Below are 21,189 nucleotides of genomic sequence, written 5' to 3'. Positions count from 1 at the left end.
TGAGGAGATATTGGGAGAGAGAAACAGCCCAGAGAAAATTGGAAGGAGGGAGAGAGAAGGAAGAGAGGAAGTAGCAGATAGCTGAAAGTTATATGAAATGAGTGCTACTAGAACTCTTTCTCTTGGCTTAATACAGTCTTTACTCTGTCCTGGTAAAGAAAGAATACATTCTCCTTAGAAATATTCCTAAAGCAGCCATTATTGCAGATTCAAGCCCTTTTCCTAGGTTCATATCTTTTGGTCCTCTGGGGTTCTGGGTCACTCTTAAATGTTACAGCTACTTTTTCTGCTTTGGCAATTGTCTTCTAGGCCTGTGTTATCAACTGTCTACTGATCTTTCTCAGGATGTTTCTGGGGACTTTAGCTCCTACATTTTCATCTTTCTTCTCAAATAAATTTCTCTCCTTGCATATCCTGGCTGATTAATGACTCTGTTCTACCAACTTTCCAGTCTCCCTTCCTCTTACTCACTGCCTTCCCCTTCCCTTTCCAACCTAGTACAATTTCCATGAAACTTCATAATACCTTCCCAGCACACTCTTTCACTGTCTGAGTTTCCCACATTTTTATAAGATCGAGTAATTTCACTTCTTTTGGTCTTTTTCTACATCTCCATGTTGCACAGTGTTCAAGGGAGAGGTAAAGGGAAAAGTAAATGATATTTCTCTAGGCAGAGAAAGTTACAGGCGTTCGCTGCACCTGTTATTTTCTCTTTTGCCCTGTCTCCTCTTTCCCATAGTTCATTTTCCTCCCTGCATCTGCCACTCTTAAATGATATTTGTTCTGTAGTGCATGCCCTTAGTCTCTCTGTGTCTCTTAGGGTCATACAGAAAGAAAAGGGTGAGATGATTGGGCATTGCGTCTTGCACCTTTGTGAAGATCTGTTCTTTGTGACCAGGAAGGAAGCATTAGAGCTCTGTAGAGCATATGAGAGGTATGATCTGTCTGTCCCCTTTCGTAATCTTACAGGAGAAGGTCGGAAGTGTAAGACAAACTTTCTAGGCTTTGAGTGTGTTAAGAAGAAATCATAACAGGCAGTTTCCCGAAGAGTGGGCTGTTGGAGGTCATATAGAGAATAAACCTCATAGTCAGGAGGTCTGTGTTCTGATGTTAACTTCGGCTCTAACTGGCTGTGTGACCTTAAATTAATCATCTAGACCTCTTTTTATTTCTGATTTATTGTTTCCAAAATGAGCATTTAGCATAGATGAGTTACAGTGTCCTGTACAGTTCTGATAGATTCCAATAGAACTGAGCAACTGTAGTGTTAAAGATAACATTTTTCTCCTAAAGAAACATGCCCCCTCCCCATTTAAAAGTTCTTCTGTATTTTGACCTACATGAAGGCATTGTACTAGTTTTATTTTTCCTGTCTTACAAAACTGATACTCTGGAGAAAATTCAAGGGAATTTATTTTGAATACAATTAGACACAGTTGCTTTTTAATAATGTTTTATGATAGACTTAATCTGCATTGAGCACATTTTAAGTTTGTGTGGGATTTGCATTGTATTTCTTCTACTAACCATTTCTTTTGGATAGCCATTCTTTCACCTGCTGGACCCCTCAAACATTTGCCTAGTAATCAAAAATGATTTATTATTTTCTATGTTATATATTATATATTGAGAAAAACTTAATTCCTGTAAATGAAGAACCTCAAGTGTAATCTTTTAGATACTTGTAAGCTACATGATTACTGACATTTTTTCTAGAGTATTTCAGTGGGTTAAAGAGGTTAGTTCTTTCTCCTTGTGGTGTTCATTTTTACTTCTTCCATTATGTAGAATTTTGTGCAAAGTTTTCCCTTTTTTCATGTGCTTTTATGTTACAAAAGGTCCTGTGTCTCCATTGTGTATTAAAATGAATTTATCAGAGGTATTTAGGTATCCACACTTATGGTAAAGTGTTTGGGTAAAGGAGAGTATTAAAATTAAGTTAAACCACTAATTGTAACTTAATTTTGTAATGACTGATGTAGTTTTTTTTTTTTATTAGTCTTTAAAAGTATATCATTAACCATAATAAAATGGACAAAATTTTGATCCTAGGTTTTGCTCAAAGACTGATTGATTTTGACCAAATATTGTTTGATCAGTTGGGCATGTCTGTTAGAATTGCTGTTTGTAAAACCTTAAAACTTATAAAGTAAGGTAAAATAGGACCGTGATTTTCATATTTATTTTTTATGATAGATATTATATTTCTGAATTACTTATTGTAAATATAAGATAGCAATTAAGATCTGAGAAATAACTACCATGTTTAATTTTTAGCAGATTGTAATTTCTACTGGTAACCCATCCAAAATAAACTAAGTCCATATAACACGTTTCACATATTTTTCTTTTTAGATCAAAGAAAGCAAAGAATTCAATTGATAAATCAACTGAGACTGACAATGGCTATGTATCCCTTGATGGGAAAAAGACTGTTAAAAGCAGTGAAGATGGAATACAAAGCCATGAACCTCAGTGTGAAACCCTTCGACCAGAAGAGGCAACCTGGAACACCGTAACACTGAGGAACATCCCCAGCAAAGTAAGTGTGATTAAAAAAAATTATAATACTTTGTGTGATTTTATATTAGTTAATGGAAAGTGATTTAGACGTAGTAGTTACCCTTGAGTGTATATATATTCTCCAGAATTTATTCTATGAGCCTTTACAAATCACACTGATAATGCTGAAAATAGATAAAGTAGTATGAATAAGCCTGATTTCCATTGTAACCTGGCACCTTCTAAATTAATTTATTGACTCCAATTTTTCTGAAATGTTAGTTTGAAATTTATAGTTAATGTTCATTAAACCTTACTTTTTATTTCTCCATTTCCATATGTGTAAATGAATTTGTTTCAAATGGAAGATCTATGTTAATCTAAAAGCTTAACCTAGGACCCTGGTTTTCCTTTAATGTTCTCTATAGGAAAATCTTAACTTTGTTTTTTGTACCTTTGTGACCTTTGGTGTCAGCACATTTGTTTTGATTTTTAAAATTCTTACAGAGAAAATACTTAAGGATAATAATTGTTTATTTACTTTTCTAAAAGAAACCCTAGGTTTATTGTAACATAGCCTAATATAAATATCTTCTTTCTCTTCATTTCCCTGAAGTTTTTTGGTTAAATAATTTTTTTTCCTTTAAAGCTGTTACAGAGAAAAAAATGTGGTCAAATTAAAAGATAATACTTAGTTACATTTAGAAATATAAGCATGAATGTGAGTATTGAGGAATAGTAAATGAAGAAAAGAGGATTCTCTATTTGAGTAAAGTATGTGTTATTGCTTGACAGTACATATATTTTCAGTACCTGTAGCTATATAATAAATATCATGGAGTGGCAGTAAGATAGAGTCCCTTACTGTAATTTTAGATTTTTGAGGCATTTAACTCACTGGTAATGTGAGCTTCACATCACTAGCATGTCTCAACAAAGTTTTTAGTCATGCAGTTTTCAAACATTTCCAGGTATGTATTACCTACTGACATTCTATAAGAGGAACATGAAAGTATCAATAAAATATCTGTTCTGAAGTCTCTTGGTTTCAGAATTTCTGAAATCTGGGTGTCTTAATGTGTACATGATGTTGTCTGTCTGATATGTGTTTCATTTGGCTACCAATCACCTCCTCTTGCCTTGTAAACCATTATTAAATCAGGGCTGGTTTTATGGCATTTTTGGTTTGTAAAAATAGTAAATTCATTTTAGGTCTCTCAGCTTCTTTTAAAGGGTCTCTTTTCTACTTTTATACTATTTTATGTTCTCATAATTTTATAAGCCATTTCAGATCTATTGAACAAAAACATCATAAGACAATATTTGGTAAGTGACTGTTGAGTTACTCTACTGAGATGGATGAAACTGGAGCCCATTTTACAGAGTGAAGTAAGCCAGAAAGAAAAACACCAATACAGTATACTAATGCATATATATGGAATTTGAAAGATGGTAACGATAACCCTATATGCAAGACAGAATAAGAGACACAGATGCGTAGAACAATTTTATGGACTCTGAGGGAGAAGGTGAGGGTGGGACGTTCTGGGAGAATAGCATTGAAACATGTATATTATCATATGTGAAACAGAACACCATTCCATGTTCGATGCATGAGACAAGGGCTCAGGGCCAGGGCAATGGTATGACCCAGAGGGATGGGATGGGGAGGGAGGTGGGTGGGGGGTCCAGGAAGGGGAACACATGTAAACCCATGGCTGATTCATGTCAATGTATGGCAAAAACTATTACAATATTGTAAAGTAATTAGCCCCCAACTAAAATAAATAAATTTATTAAAAAAAATAAATAAATAAAATCAGCTTTCAACTAGAAAAAATAAAATAAAATGGAAAAAAAAAAAAGAACGTTACCAAAGTCACTGTTTTAAGACGTTTTTTAGAAAATCAGGTGGTATTAATCAGTTACTTTGAAATTTTTAGAGGTATCTGAAGGTATGTATATATATGTATGTATAACTTAAAATTTTGCAGTTTTAAAGCTACAGATTTAGTCAGAAATTACCAGTGATCCTCTTTGCATACTCCTAATTTAGGATACCCAAAGGACAGTAACAAATGTCTCTGATGAAGTCTCCAGTGAAGAAGGTCCAGAAACAGGATACCCATTGCGACGTCATGCAGACAGGACTTCTGAGAGCATTCTTCGGAATAGAAAGTCACACCATTATAAGAAACATTACCTTAATGAGGTATTTACTTTGGCCTTATATCTGTACATATGTACCTATATGTTTTTAACTTAAAACTTCTTTCAGCAATTGAATATATTACTGAAATAAATATCTCCTGTCAGTCTCAATATCTTACTGTTACATGATCTGGATTTATAGAAGAGTACTTTTAGATTTATATATTTCACATATAGATAGCCACACACTTTTATTCACTTTGTGCATCATCTCTGAGGATTCATTCATCCAGTTTGTTGTTTTCTTTTAAAGAGCACTCTGGAGAGACAATCTGTGAACTCCCGGGTTAGACTTCCACAATTTGGAAAGGCTTTACGAGTTCTAAATTATAGCAGTGTTACTATTCTGAGTGACTTCCTCCATGTCACTGTCACCAGTTACATTGCCCAGACTATAAAATTCAATTCCTTTTTCTTCTTTAACTCTATATTTCTTTATTAATGTGTGTTTTTCTTTAAACCTTTTTTCCAACTTTATTACCTCTCTTGATTTTGTCATATCTCTGGAAACTATTTCAATAGAAAAGGATTCTTTCATTCAGTTGTATTTTCACATTTTCTTAAGGATAGAACATTGTCTTTCTTCAGGGCACATGAATTACTCCTGTTGTCACTTTCTGATGAATGTTACCTTCTGCTCTTTTTGTACTATATTAGAATATATTTTTTTCTTGATGGTTTAGAGTCAGACTTCTGAAAAATCTAATATTATGCTATGTTGTAATATAAAAACCTTAAGAATTTTAAGATTAGAGGAGTTACTTGTTCTTTTTATACTTTTCTTTGTGAGTCTGTCTCTAGTTAATCTTTCTCATGAACTATGGCTGTTTCTTCTGTTAGTGGCTGCCATTAGAAAGACACTTAATGTCAGTGTGTCTGCTCATTGCCTCTTCACCCACAACTGATGTTCCGTCTCCTGTTCCTAAGCCAGATAACCACGCTTGTGAAATTCATAGTCTTAGTCTATAAACAGGTGAAAGTCTGTCAGTCCTGGAAAGGATTCAGAACCTCCTATAAAAAGATGTCTCCACTCTCCTATACAATAAAATATTTGGCTTTAAAGTTACTTTTCTTTACCCATAATCTTTACTTTTCTTGATTTGCAGCTGTATTTTGAAATATTGAGATTCTTTTTTTTTTTTTTAAACTACTTATTTATTTGGCTACGCCAGGTCTTAGTTACCACATGAGAGATCTGTTTTCTTTGTCAGGGATTGAACTCGGGCCCCCTGGATTGGGAGCTGGGGGTCTTAGCCACTGGACAACCAGGGAAGTCCCGATATTGAGATTCTTGAAGGACAGAACATTATTCTGCTAATCTTAACTTTTAAATAAATCTTTCTTCAAATCTTCCAGATTCCAAGCTAAGTAAGGCTGAGAATTAGCAAGTAGGCATTGGTTGTTGTTTTAAATCTTTTAAAAGTGATGTAAAAGATTACATTAAAAATAAAATCAGATCTTCAAATTCTTCATCTGTGAAGTGAGGAACTTGAGACGAGAGGATATTTAAAAAGCTGTATTTCAAAATTTTTTACTCACGTCAAACCAACTGAAAAGTTGTTCTTATTTTTTATTAAAAAAGCAAAACAAAGCCTCCTTTGAATAAGTAAAATTCAAACAGGATTTATAGTGTTGTTTTGCATCTATATGTAGTTATTGCTGTACTTTTCAAATCACTGGTAATACTGTTTTCTTTTAGGGTGAGGCACAAAGAAATCATTTGGGGAAACATTTTCTGCAGGAGCAGGACTGATGGGCCTCACTGTAAGAGTACTTTTCAGGGACTCAGGCATTTGTTGTAAGCCTCCCAGATGTTAACATCTGTACATATACTTCTTAGGGGCATTTTGTTTTTCAGGAAGAAATCATCCAGTCTTCTGGTGGCATGGGAGTGGTAGGTACTATACCATGCTGTCATGGTGTTTGGCACCAAGGGGGTTGGGGATGAGGTGTGATCTTGCCATTCAGTATCTTGGACTTTGACTTAACCCTCCTGTCTCTTACCCCTCAACTCCCTACCCTGGTTCCTTATCTGTTTCTGCTGTTAATATCTACTATGTCTGATGGGTCTCTTCCAGTCTCTTATTGGGAAGATGGTGGTGGAATTTACTTGGTTATCTGGGATATAGGAGATGTCCTGGGTAATTGGTAGCTTATTTTAAGCATTTGTACTATTTCTTAGCTCTGTCTTGCTTTGTTTAACTCTGCAAGTGTCTCGGTTTTTATTTCCTGTTGTGAATTAGCTTTTCATCTGATGATGGGAAGCATAATGAAGAAACAGTGGGCTTGGAGTCAGACTTCTTAAGTGACTTTGGAAAAATTGTTTAACTTACGGGAGTCTCAGTTTCTGCTTCTGTACAGTGGGGAGAGGAGGAGACTGGCCTCATCAGATTGTTAGGTTTAAACAAGATTATGCATAATTGCCTGGCACAAAGCATTTATGTTATAAATGCTTATTCCCTTCAACTATTTCAGTTCAAATAAATAGTCTTTCTTAATATGATTGTATCCTCAATTGAAACTACCAGTCTAAAGATTTGAGATGAGCAAAGCAAACCATATTAAATGACCCACTGAGCTATTTTCTTCAGTTCTAAAATTTCCTACTTTTAGGCTTAATTCAGCAATTTGTAGTGAAATTTAAAATGGCCATTAACCACCTAAATATTTCAGGTAAAATTCTGTTTGAAATGTAAGCAATTATAGGTAATTTTTAGATTTTACATTTGTGAAATGACCCACTTATCAATGAATATTTGATGAAATACATTTATTAAGAATTACCTATACATTTTTTTTTAATCCCTGAAATCACCCATTAGTTTCACTTAAATAGTTATCAGGCCTTTAATCTTATTACTTATATTTGTATCTGGTTAGCAAGTCTGCATCAGAAATTAGTTACAGATAATCTAGTTTCATAAAAAATTTTGATTTAGCAATTACTGATTACTTAGTACAGTGTGTCTTCCTATCTAATGAAAACAGCTTATGTTTCAAATATTCTGGTTGACATTACTGAGTCTGAAGTATTTTGGGAGTGTATGTCTTAAAACAAAGTTGACTTATTTTTATGCTTTTTTCTTTCTTTATTCATTTTCCTACTCAGCTCTTCTGGAAAATTTTTACTTCTCTCTCAAACAATGCGGAGAAGGAAATGGCAACCCACTCCAGTATTCTTGCCTGGAGAATCCCATGGACAGAGGAGCCTAGTGGGCTGCTGTCCAAGGGGTCGCACAGAGTCGGAAATGACTGAAGTGACTTAGCATGCATGCATGCATTGGAGAAGGAAATGGCAGCCTACTCCAGTATTCTTGCCTGGAGAATCCCAGGGACGGGGGGGGCCTGATGGGCTGCTGTCCACGGGGTCACACAAAGTTGAACACGACTGAAGCGACTTAGCATACATGCATGCATTGGAGAAGGAAATGGCAGCCCACTCCAGTATTCTTGCCTGGAGAATCTCAGGGACAGGGAAGCCTGGTGGGCTGCCGTCTGTGGGGTCGCACAGAGTCGGACATGACTGAAGCAACTTAGCAGCAGCAGCAGCAGCAAACAATGCTCCTCCCATAAATACTCTTTATCAGTACACTATATTTATGTTTATGGTATCCCATCCTAGTATCAGTAAATTAGTTATCAATAATATATATAATTTATTTAAGATATTTGTTGCTTGTGCTAATGATGGCAAAAAAAAAAGTGTTTGGTTTCTGTCTTTTATGGACTTATAGTATATTTAAGAGATATGATATATTTGAGAATATGAACTACATGAACATTTAATTAACACAGACAAATTTCAGATGCCAGAAAACAATTCAAAATTTGTCATTAAATGAACATAAAAAAAAATAACTTGCTTTAGGGACAAAATGATTGCTTTAAATAGAGAGTAGCTTTATTTATTTATTTTTTTTAATTTATTTATTTTAATTGGAGGCTAATTACTTTACAATATTGTAGTGGTTTTTGCCATACATTGACATGAATCAGCCATGGGTAGAGAGTAGCTTTAAACTAACATTTTTCGAGCCCCTGTTTTGTACTAGGTTTGCATTAAAAGCCACAGAGCTCATTTAATTTTCAGTATCTCTTTAAGGTAGGTAGATAGTTTTATTCTCCATTGGTAGATGATTCAGAAACAATGTAAGACGGCTAGAAAGGGTAGAGATGGTATTTTCCTGATACTTTGTAGAGTAGACTTTAATGGAGAGTAGGATTAACAGTAAGTGCTAGGAACATGCTTAGAGGGTAGAGTGGCAAAGAGCAAGCTGTGTTGAGGGGCTAGGGAGTAGCCCAGTGTCGCTGTAGGAGAAGTAGACAACAGGGTCCAAAGTAGCACTTTCAAAGACAAGCATGCAGGTTGAAGGAATGTGAGAAGCCATAGAAAGATTTTAGTCTGAGGAATGAAAGAGCAGCTGCACTGTGGGAAGATTAATCTAGAAATAGGGAAAGGCCTTTCAGATAGGGGTCAGTAAGGAAGGTCTTACAGCAAATAAAGAGTGAATGATGAAATCTGAACTATTGTGGTAACATGGCAAAGAGAGGAATAAATATAAAACATTTGCAAGTAAAATTGACAATCTTACCGACAGAGGATGGGTAAAAACAAATCCAAAAATTGCAGCGTACTTGACTGTAAGGATGGCTATTACCATTACTTAGGAAGTTATTTTGAATTAATTTAAATTAAAATTTTACTCAAAGATATTTATTTTTTATTTGAAAAAACTCCTAGTGGAAAAGTATATTGATGAGAAATTATTTAACTTTTGCCTTTTAGTTTTTCACTTTTTTTTTTTTTTTTTTTTTTACCATAGATTATCTAAAAAGCCTGGGGCTTCCTGGGTAGCTCAGCTGGCAAAGAATCCGCCTGCAATCCAGGAGACCCTGGTTCAATTCCTGGTTCAGGAAGTTCCCCTGGAGAAGGGATAGGCTACCCACTCCAGTATTCTTGGGTTTGCCTGGTGGCTCAGATGGTAACGAATCTGCCTGCAGTGCAGGAGACCTGAGTTCGATCCCTGGGTTGGGAAGATCCCCTGGAGGAGAGCATGGCAACCTACCAACCTACCCCCTGTATTCTTGACTGGAGAATCCCATGAACAGAGGAGCCTGGCAGGCTATAGTCCATGGGGTCGCAAAGAGTCAGACATGACTAAGTACAGCACACATCTAAAAAACTTAAATTGGCAGTTATCTTCCTGGTATAGAGTATTTGTTAATTTTATATCAATTTATTGAACTTCTGTTTGAAAAACGAAAGCAGTAGATACATGAAACCTATTGTTGCTTAAAAAAAAAAAAAAGACGAGTAAAAAAAGAACTCCATTAAATACATAAGTTAAAGGGGGTTAGTATTCACTGACTATGCCGTCCATATAGATTTAGGCTAGTCTTTGAATTCTGAACTTCATATAAAGTTTAAGAGAAAACAGGCACAGCTTTTGCCTGCAAAATAATACTAGAGCTGAGATGTAAAATCACATTTTGATATGAGAAAATTTTGTTACTCCTTAAAAAGTAATATGTATTTTAATGTTTTGCTGTTTATTTCACTGTCATTTGGCAGTGTGTTTGTTGTTTTAGTAAAAAAGTAGCAATATATGTTTCTGATAAAATCCATTGAGTTGGAAAGGGTACATAAATTGTATTAATGTCAAAGAATATCTTGATTTCAGGATGCCCCTAAATCGGGTACTAGTTGCAGCTCTCGCTGTTCAAGTTCCAGACAGGATTCTGAGAGCACAAGGCCAGAATCTGAAACAGAAGATGTATTATGGGAAGACTTGTTACATTGTGCAGAATGCCGATCATCTTGTACCAGTGAGACAGATGTGGAAAATCCTCAAATTAATCCATGTGTGAAAAAAGAATATAGAGACGACCCTTTTCATCAGGTTGGTTTACAGTGTTGGATTATGTGGGGCTGTTGGTCCGGCTCCTTTGAATGTATGTACATTTTACAGAGATGAGAGAAAACTTACATTCAATTAAAATAATGTTCCTATATTTTTATTTTTACGTGACCTGTGATCTGGCTTCATAGGAACATAGAATCTCAGTATTTATATAGTGATTGTCAATCACCTTGCAAACATACGTTTCTGAGAAATTATTGGTAAACAGAATTTTCTAAGTCAGATTGTACTTTAGATGTATTAGTCCTTTTCTCACTAAGCATACTTCATGGTCAGATTCATCTATACCTGTGACCTTAATTCCACACACGTATAAGATTATAATTCACAAATCTACACCTCACGAATATCAGATTTCTAATTCAAAGTGCCTGTAGTAATGCTATCCAACAGAAATACAATGAGTTACATACATAATTTAAAATTTTCTGGTAGTCTCATTTAAAAACATTTAAAAAGGTAAAATTAGTTTAAATATGTTTTGTTTAACCCAGTATATTCAAAATATTATCATTTCAACATATAATTACTATGAGAAGATCCAGTGTACTGCAACTAAGACCTGATGCAGCTAAATAAATAAATACTTAAAAAGAAAAAAGAAGAAGCACAACCCTGACAAGTTGGAGAAAGGGAAGGAATGTTTTGGTCCCCAGCAGCTAGATGTGAAGCTGGGAGAGCACTTACGTGCATAGGAGAAAAACAGGGGGGGATTGGTACAGTTTTGGTTTCTTAGGGTTCTGGAGAAAAGGCATACTTAGGAAGCCTGGCCTCCAACAGGACAAGGAACACATCCTCTGCTGAAACAGGCAGGGGAGGAAGAGTGCCTGAAGCAAATCAGACCATGACAGTTACTGCATGATCCCTATTCTTTGAAGTGCTGGAGGCCAGATGGTCTCTTAATAGTAAAGAAGTGAGATGATAGGATGAGGAGCTTGTGGATAGTGGTGAAGGCTTGGCATTATCATTTATGGGAAATGGAGGTGGTGGGGAGAGAGTATATGTTTATTTGTGTTCAAGCCATATAACACATTAAAAGAGTCGCACTCCTACTTGGTTGAGTGGAATCTTGGTTTAGCTGGAATCTAAAACTATGAATTTGCAGCTTCCCATTTTACATATTTTCCAAAGCAAACCATTCAACATTACAGTAATTCAAGTCTGTGCTCCAGCCACTGATGCTGAAGAAGCTGAAGTTGACTAGTTATATGAAGACTTACAACACCTTCTAGAACTAACACCAAAAAAAGATGTTAAGTAGGAAGTCAAGAGATACTCAGAGAAGCAAGTTTTACCTTGGTAAAATGAAGCAAGGCAAAGGCTGACAGATTTTGTCAAGAGAACATGCTGGTCATAGCAAATACCCTTTTCCAACAACCCAAGAGATGATTCTACACATGGACATCACCAGATGGCCAATACCGAAGTCAGATTGATTATGTTCTTGGTACCTGAAGATGGAGAAACTATATATAGTCAGCAAAAACAAGATCTGGAGCTGACTGTGACTCCAATCATGAGCTCCTTATTGCACAGTTTAGGCTTAAATTGAAGAAAGTGGAGAAAACCATTCAGGTATGACCTAAATCAAATCCCTTATGATTATGCAGTGAAGGTGATGAATAGATTCAAGGGATTAGATCTGTTAGAGTGCCTGAAGAACTACGGATGGAAGTTCATAACATTATACAGGAGGCTGTAACCAAAATCATCCCAAAGAAATGTGGGAAGACAAAGTGGTTGTCTGAGGAGGCGTTATAGATAGCTGAGCAAAGAAGAGAAGCAAAAGAAAAGGGAGAAAGGGAGAGGTATACCAAACTGAATGCAGAATTCCAGATAATAGGAAGGAGAGAGAGAGTCTTAAGGAGTGCAAAGAAATAGAGGAAAACAATATAATAGAAAAGCCTAGAGATCTCTTCAAGAAAATTGGAAATATCAAGGGAACATTTCATGCAAGGATGGACACCATAAAGGGCAGAAATGGTAAGAACCAAACAGAAGCAGAAGAGATTGAGAGTACATAGAAGAATTGTACAAAAAAGATCTTAATGGCCCAGATAACTACGATGGTGTGGTCACTCACATAGAACTGGAAATCCTGGAGTGTGAAGTAAAGTGAGCCTTAGGAAGCATTACTACTAACAAAGCTGGTAGAAGTCCTGGATTTCTAGGTGAGCTGTTAAAAATCCTACAAGACGATGCTGTTAAAGTGCTGCACTGAATATGCCAACAAATCTGGAAAACTCAGCAGTGGCCACAGGACTGGAAAAGTCAGGTTTCATTCCAATCCCAAAGAAGGGCAATGCCAAAGAATGTTCAAACTATCATACAGTTGCATTCATTTCACTTGCTAGCAAGAAAATACTCAAAATCCTTCAAGCTAGGCTTCAATAGTATGTGAACCGAGAACTTCTAGATGTACAAGCTGGATTTAGAAAAGGAAGAGGAACCAGAGATCAAATTGCCAGCATTCATTGGATCATGAAGAAAGCAAGGGCATTCCAGAAAAAACATCTATTTCTGCTTCTTGACTATGCTAAAGCTTTTGACTGGGTAGATCTCAACAAACTATGGAAAATTCTTAAAGAGATGAGAATACCAGACCACCATACCTGCCTCCTGAGAAACCTGTATGTGGGTCAAGAAGCAACAGATAGAACTGGACATAGAACATACGATTTTCCAAATTGGGAAAGGAGTACATCAAGGCTGTATGTTGTCACTTGCTTATTTAATATATATGCAGAGTACATCATGCAAAATGCCGTGCTGGATAACTCAAAAACTGGAATCAAGATTGCAAGGAGAAATATCAACAACCTCAGATATGCAAATGATACCACCCTAATGGCAGAAAATGAAGAGGAACTAAAGAGCATCTTGATGAAGGTGAAAGAGGATAGTGAAAAAGCTGGCTTAAAATTCAACATTAAATAAAACTGAGATCATGGCATCTGGTCCCATCACTTATGGCAAAGAGAAGGGGGGAAAGTGGAAGCAGTGATGGGGTTTATTTTCTTGAGCTCCAAAATCACAGCCAATGGTGACTGCAGCCATGAAATTAAAAAAAGACGCTTGCTTCTTGGAAGGAGAGCTATGACAAACCTAGACAGCATATTAAAAGCAGAGGTATCACTTTGCTGACAAAGGCGTGTGTAGTCAAAGCTTTGGGTTTTCCAGTAGTCGTGTACAGATGTGAGAGTTGGACCATAAAGAAGGCTGAGCGAAAAGAATTGATGCTTTTGAACTGTGGTGTTGGAGAAGACTCTTGAGAGTCCCTTGGACTGCAAGGAGATCCGACCAGTCAATCCTAAAGGAAATCAACTCTGAATATTGATTGGAAGGACTAGTGCTGAAGCTGAACCTCCAATACTTTGGCCACCTGATGCAAAGAGTTGACTCATTTGCAAAGATCCTGACGCTGGGAAAGATTGAAGGCAAAAGGAGAAGGAGGTGGCATAGGATGAGGTGATTAGATAGCATCACCGACTCACTGGACTTGAATTTGAGCAAACTCTGGGTTATAGTGGAGGATAGAGGAGCCTGGTGTTCTGTAGTCCATGGGGTCACAAAGAGTCGGACATGACTTAGCGACTGAAAAATAACAGCTTTACACAGTTGTATGATATTCTCTAGAATATGGTTGTAATAATTATAATAACAGATTTAATAAGCATTTACCCTATATATCATCTATTGTGCAAAGTAATCTAGATGCATTGTCTTGTATAATCTCCACGATCTATGTCAGTGTAGTTTGTTTTTTGTTTCATAAATGAGATGAAGGCTCAGAATCAAATAATGCACCCCGAGTCACACAGTGTAGGTGCCAAGTAGTTGTATTCAAGGGACAGGAAAGGGGATGCTATGCTGGTTAAAATAATGGATATGGTAAGAATCTAGACACGTTAAATTGAGAAGGAAATAAGAAGAAGAGACCGAAAGGTTGAAGAATACGTGTGTTCAAGGAAAAGTGTGTTTGAAATTGAAGGTTTGAGGAATCTTTCCTGTCTGGTAAGATGAAAGATTGTGGTTAGAGACTCATTTCAGAAGTAGGCATTTCTGTGTGGTGACAAGGTCCAGGGTGTGGTCATGGGACTAGCTGAAGATCTCTTGAATTTAAGTGGAAAAAAAAAAAAACAGTGAACAATGCATGGGAAAAGGGTGATGGATGAGTCACCTGTATATTCATCTAAGTCACTGAGGATAATAACTGGATTTTAGGTTTATGAAAATGCCTGTGAGCTCTTTACTCAGCAACCGCATAAGTGGCACAGAGCTAGGGACCACGTGTTGTTTTGCTCATTGTTGAATCACACAGCACTTGGTACATAGTAGGTGCTTAATATTACTTGAGTGAAATAATGAAACAAAAATTTTCAAAAGGTGCTAAGTAGACCTTTCTTAAATGATTAAAAATTTTGTTGTAATGAATGCTCTAGAGAATAAATTTTGGTCCTAAATCTATTATATCTCTTTTTTCCTTTTTTTGGTAAGATAAAAATTTTTTTACTGTTTTTCTCTACATATTAGTTACGGTATTCTAGGTTTACAGTGGTTTTGCTTTTTGATTTAAGACAATTTCACATGCATTTTGTATTCTCAGGCTTCTAAAAACAAGCTCATATTTTCAGTTTTAGCTGAAATTAGCTCCCTTTAATGAAAAGCTGCCTTTTTGTTTGTTTGTCTGGCTAAGATCTGTATAAGGTTTGGAGGACCCTTTTCTGCCTACGATAAAGACTGGAAAATTCCTCCCCATGAAGAAGTGCTGAGGATTTCAGTCAGTGTGTTCTAGTCAGTGTGTCACCAAATATGTAGTTTTATTTTATTTTCGTGATAAATAGTTACTGAAACATTTCTAAAAGAGAAAATTTTTATTTTGTAGCCATGGATGAGTATATAATATAAAGGTACATTCCGGGGGCTTCCCTGGTGGCTCAGTAATAAAGAATCCACCTGCCAATGCTGGAGACATGGTTTTGGTCCTTGTGTCTGGAAGATCGCATGAAGAAGGAAATGGCAACCCACCCTAGTATTCTTGCCTGGGAAATCCCATGGATAGAAGAGCCTGACAGGCTACAGTTCATGGGGTCGCAAAGAGTTGGCACAACTTAGTGACCAAACAGTGACAAAGACACATTCAAGTGAAGTTCATTTTTCAGTGGGTAAAGCCATACTTTAACTGCTATAGTTCCCAGAGGTGGAAACTTCAAGAAAGCTTTGAATGAACAGGGAGCAAAGCAATTGAGATTTTGATAAGGATAACAAGAAGCATTGAATGAGTTCTAAACTTTAGCTTGAAAAACATAGCTAAGAAGAACCTGTTATCTGATGAAGCTGTAAAATGGAATGATTTGCTCTTATGTTTTCTCTGAGACTTTAAAAAAATCTTTCATGTACCAAAGGCAGTGTATATTTCAATAAGACTGTTCTTTGAGTACATTACACATGCACACACACATTCCTCTATCTTTTAATCCTTTTAAAATTCTCCAGGTTTTAGTTGCTTTCTATGCTCTTGCCTTTTTCTTTTCTAGAAATAGGAAAATGCTATCAAATGCTAGTTAGAAGATACCTGAGCAAAATGAGTACTTTTAGAATTAGAGTGAAGAATTTTTTGATTTCCCATTTCTTTTTCTAGATGGACATTCTTGGTATTATATATCTTACTTCATATAATGCATTGTTACAGACTGAGAGTTTAAAAAAAAGGAGCATGTATATGGATGCTTTAACCTCTGTAGTTTAACACTCTTTCCATTCAGCTTCTCATACTTGTTCCAGGCTTTTTTGTTTCATCATTTTTCATAATTATTATAGTTTCAGGGAAATTTTGACGTTTTAGTGTAAATTGTTTCTATTTTGTTTGGGGATAAATTATAAAATACAGTTTGAGGAATTAAGTGGATATTGAATAACTCCTGTTAGTATCACATAGCTCTTAAGGTTCTCCAGTAGTGAAATATATACTATGAAGGTTAATGTATATTAAGATACTCTGTTTTTGGAATAGATAAATTTTCAGAGGAACCGTCTTGGTAGCCGAATAACTACACATAAAAGGGCTTTGCCAGTAGCATGACTACTGGCATTATGGTTTGCCTGTATAATTATTCATCACTTTTTTCCCTCTGTGCACAGTAAATGTGCTATATTAGCTTTACATAAAGAAAATTAATGTATGAGGTCAGAATAATAAGTTCCCATATTTTCTTGCATATTATTATGTTACTTTTTATACCTTTAATTGAAATGAATCAGTGCAACTTTACTTCTTCCAGAGGAAAATATATTTCTTAAGTCTACAGAAGCATATCTTTATCATATTTCAATCACATTTTTATCTGCCAAAGAATATTTTAAAGTAGGTTCTTTTGTTCATTGTTAGAAGTTCTTTCAATGAAATATGTTATTAAAATAACTTAGAAATAATATAAGATTAAAAATATCAATTGTATCTCATTCTGTAACTAATCTTTTTTGGGGGGAGGGACCAGTCTTTTTGTGTTATTTCTATTGATATCTGATAATGTAAAGATTAGTGTTTTATTGTGTTGCTATCTTTAACTCTCAACTATCCTATTTTCAAGTTTTATTCTTTTAATTATAGATCTGAAACAAACAAACAAAATAAACATTAAGTATATGATTTTGTTTGTATTAAAGCTTTCAGCTTTTCTTTCTACCATTTTCTATTCCATGAAACTTTGAGAGATACTTTATTTTACTTGGGGGAATACTTCTAGTTCTATGAATACTTCTAATTCTGTGTGCTTCAGTTTGCAATACTTGCTCCGAAGGAAAAGTTAAACGGATCCTTTGGAGAAAGGCTAGATTTAAAAAAATCAGAAAAGTAACTAAATAAAGTATTAAGGGTAAGTGTATGTCTTTCTGAATGAGATTGTATCACTGTTTAGTCTTTCAGAAAGGTTCAAATCTCAGCGATCATTTTCTTCCGTATCAGACATGCATAAGTTGAACAGTCAGTAATATGAATAATTAGTAATATGAATTTGATGCACATTTGTCTTTGAACACTAGTATATTAGAAGTTATGTAAACAGATTGACAACTAAGTGCCTTTGCTGACAAATTTTAGAGTATTTTTGAACAATAAGTTGCCCTAGTATAGGTTCTGAAAGTTCTTAACTTATATGCATTTTTATAACTGTAATTTCTTATGCTACATGTTCCATGTATATGCTAACTAGAATTTTAGTGTCCTTGAAATTGTACATGAGAGAGCTTTGTATAGATACATATATCTGTTCTATAAATATAAATGCATTCACCAGTTTCTATTTTTTAGTGTATATAGATAAAATTGTGTGGGTATAGATATATATATACACACACACATTTTATTTTGAAATGCTGTTAATATACTCACCAATTTCTGCTTATTTTTTATAGAGTCATTTGCCCTGGCTCCATAGTTCCCACCCGGGATTAGAAAAAATAAGTGCTATCGTATGGGAAGGCAATGACTGCAAGAAAGCAGATATGTCTGTCCTTGAAATCAGTGGAATGATAATGAACAGAGTGAGTTTTTAAATTTTATTTGTTTAGATAGTGATTATTAATATAGTAAATGATTACTGAAGTGTTATATTTACAACCTACTCACCTCATTTCTTCAACCTGAAAAAAAAAGTTCCTTGTATTTGAGTGGTTTGTCACCAAAACACTCTCATTTGTTGGTGCTTTTCATTTTCTGATCAAGAATAGACCTTGATGGTTTAAAATTTTCTTTTATGTTATTTTTTTTTGCTTTCAGTGGATCAAATTTAGGAGCTGCTAGGTATATACAAGTGTTAATGAAAACATTTTTCTGTATCCTTTATCCCAGTTCATTTATTTATTACTACCCAAAACATTAAAAAAGAGAATTCAAACTGGAAAATTTCTATTGATGCTTGCCTCTTAAATATACCAGAGTAATGCAACTAATGGTAAAAGAACCTTAAGTCACTTGAAGATGTAGAATACAGATCCTACAGATTTAAACTCAGTTTCTATTATTTCTTTTGTTATATCATTACTACTTTTAAAATTTTGCCTAATTCTCATGTACAGCTAGGCGTGATTTAACTTGCAATTTTAAATTTCTTGTGTGTTGCTGAGTAGAACTGTTGTGCACACTTTTATGTAGAACAGGAATTAAAAGAACTGGTTTCAGAAACTGAGCTACTTCCTATTACATATCTCCATGTGAGCTATGAAAAGCTATTGACAAGGAGTCTCCAAAAACTTGCATCTAGTTAATACTCTGTACCTTATTTGTGAATTTTTACATACTACGCAATATGATGATAAAAAAGGTAGCTGGATGATTTTTAAAATCCCTCCTAGTTCTGCCAATTCTATATTTTCCATTATTTAATTTTCAAATTCCTTTTTTTTCTTATAATTCCCCTGCCCCTTTTTCCCTCACTCTTATTTAATTTTTACCCCTCTAGCATATTCTCTGTTCTGAAATGGTTTCAGAAAACAATATATATGTATACTTTCTTATATAAGAAAGTAGTTTTACAGTTTAAGGAGATTATCCATTTGTATTGTGAACTCTTTGAAGAAGAACATAAAGTATAAATTCTAGATTTTTTTCTGTAACTGGATTTAAGTGGATACAAGATCTCCTCATTCTTTTCAGTATTCTAATATTTGTAAATATTTCTAAATTTTTAAATAATGAGATAAGTAGAATTTTTTTTCTTCAAGATCCAGGTTAAGACCAGGTAAGGAAATCCTTTTGCATCTACTTAATGAATTAGAGATCTGATAATGAACTGTTTTTAAAAACTGAAAAATATTGACTTATATTTTATGTGTAATAGGTTCTCAAACTTTGAGTAAATTTAAATTTCATTATTCAGGTATTAAAACTGATATATTTTAACAGTAGTTTCCTATTACTATAAATAAAGTAATGCTTCATTAGGAATTAATTTTACTGTAGTTAAAATTTGTGTCCTTTTATTTCTCTCTCTCTCTCTCTATAAAGGTAAACAGCCATATACCAGGAATAGGCTACCAGATTTTTGGAAATGCGATCTCTCTAATCCTGGGTTTAACTCCGTTTGTTTTCCGACTCTCCCAAGCTACTGACTTGGATCAACTCACAGCACATTCTGCTTCAGAACTTTATGTGATTGCATTTGGTTCTAATGAAGATGTTATAGTTCTTTCTATGGTTATAATAAGTTTTGTGGTTCGTGTGTCTCTTGTGTGGATTTTCTTTTTTTTGCTCTGTGTAGCAGAAAGAACTTATAAACAGGTGGGTATAATATGGACGTCTCAATAGAGAATTTTATCCTTTTCATAATATTCACGGTATTCCTGAAGCATTTTAGTGTTTCATTAAATCATTTTGACATGCTAATTATTTCCCCATTTTGTTTTTATAGTAGTTAACCAAATAAAACCTTAATAACTTCTATTTTGTTAATTTTTGTTTTTATGTGGTAATCTACTTGAAAATTAATTTTTATTTTAATCTTTTTTAGCGATTACTTTTTGCAAAACTCTTTGGACATTTAACATCGGCAAGGAGGGCTCGAAAATCTGAGGTTCCCCATTTCCGATTGAAGAAAGTACAGAATATAAAAATGTGGCTCTCTCTCCGATCCTATCTTAAGGTAGAATGGTAGTGATGAAAGTACTCTTAACGTGCTGGCTCCCTCTCATATTTCCAGTTCTTTGTCAGTATGTATGTATGTCTAGATTTATAGTCAGATTTGTACTCACATGGTGCTATGTGGCCACGTCTAGTATTCATTTTGATCCATATGCAGAAATTCAAAATGTTAAACTGGTTCTTTACAGTAAAACATCTGAAGTCCAAAAGGCTTAAATGCATTTTAGGTAGATAATTCAAGATCAGATTGTCCTAAATTTATCTTACTTCATAAATCTCACCAACTACTACTACTCATTCAAAAGCTAGAATAAAAATTTTGTTTCTACAATAGAATGACTATATCACAAGCCAGCAGAGGGAGCCCACTGCTTAAAAAAGGAAATTAAAAAGAAAAAAATCTGTCAATGAGCTGCCTCATTGAGGTGGCCTATTACTATTTGAAAACTTTAGCTTCCAATTCTAAGCCATCCTTTTCATGCCATTCTTTTCCTTTAATCTTTTAAAATAACTTTCCTAATTATGGAATTAAAATATAAAAGCTCAGGAGGGAAATGGGAAACATCTGAATTAGTTTTAGGAAAACATTTCTTCTGAGGATTATTTCTTTGTTGCATAGCAATGAATTTCATTGTGTATGGAGTAATCATAGCTTAATAAAATTGACCTAAAAGCCAACTATCCTCTGACATGCTTAGATCTTTAATGACTTTTATTTTGAGGTAACAAGGAAAAAGTAGAAAAATTTTGCATTATTTGTCTACACTTCTGTTTAAAAAAATTCATTATGCTGTTTATTTAACTTGTTAAATTCAGCTAAGTTAGTCTTCATTGGGTGATGCCACAGATCAGTGTAGATTGTTTTTTCTCACTGTGACACCGCTGGAACGATGGATATGATCCTTGTTACCTTAGTGA

General features: G+C 34.7%; 1 protein-coding gene across 44 annotated transcripts in view; it reads left to right on the top strand.

Moving 5' to 3' along the window:
* PHTF2 (putative homeodomain transcription factor 2) overlaps positions 1 to 21,189 on the top strand; it is a 199,719-nt gene that overhangs the window by 101,668 nt on the left and 76,862 nt on the right. For 28 of the 44 annotated variants that reach the window (XR_014067191.1, XR_014067194.1, XR_014067197.1 and 25 more), the window contains 6 exons: positions 2,356 to 2,542; positions 4,559 to 4,714; positions 10,395 to 10,613; positions 18,048 to 18,176; positions 19,639 to 19,911; positions 20,141 to 20,272. Coding sequence is in view for 37 of the 44 variants with exons in the window: in XM_081535746.1 (XP_081391872.1) it covers positions 2,356 to 2,542; positions 4,559 to 4,714; positions 10,395 to 10,613; positions 18,048 to 18,176; positions 19,639 to 19,911; positions 20,141 to 20,272 (1,096 nt within the window). In the remaining 7 variants the exon portion in view is untranslated. Of the gene's footprint in view, positions 1 to 2,355; positions 2,549 to 4,558; positions 4,715 to 10,394; positions 10,614 to 18,047; positions 18,177 to 19,638; positions 19,912 to 20,140; positions 20,273 to 21,189 lie in introns of all 44 variants that reach the window. The other 16 variants (XR_014067193.1, XR_014067192.1, XM_081535749.1 and 13 more) reach the window with 4 other exon arrangements.

Source organism: Giraffa tippelskirchi, chromosome 10 (assembly GCF_054371585.1).
Source record: "Giraffa tippelskirchi isolate mGirTip1 chromosome 10, T2T-mGirTip1v1.2.pri, whole genome shotgun sequence".
Lineage (NCBI taxonomy): Eukaryota > Metazoa > Chordata > Mammalia > Artiodactyla > Giraffidae > Giraffa > Giraffa tippelskirchi.
This window is presented reverse-complemented; position numbering and strand designations above follow the sequence as displayed.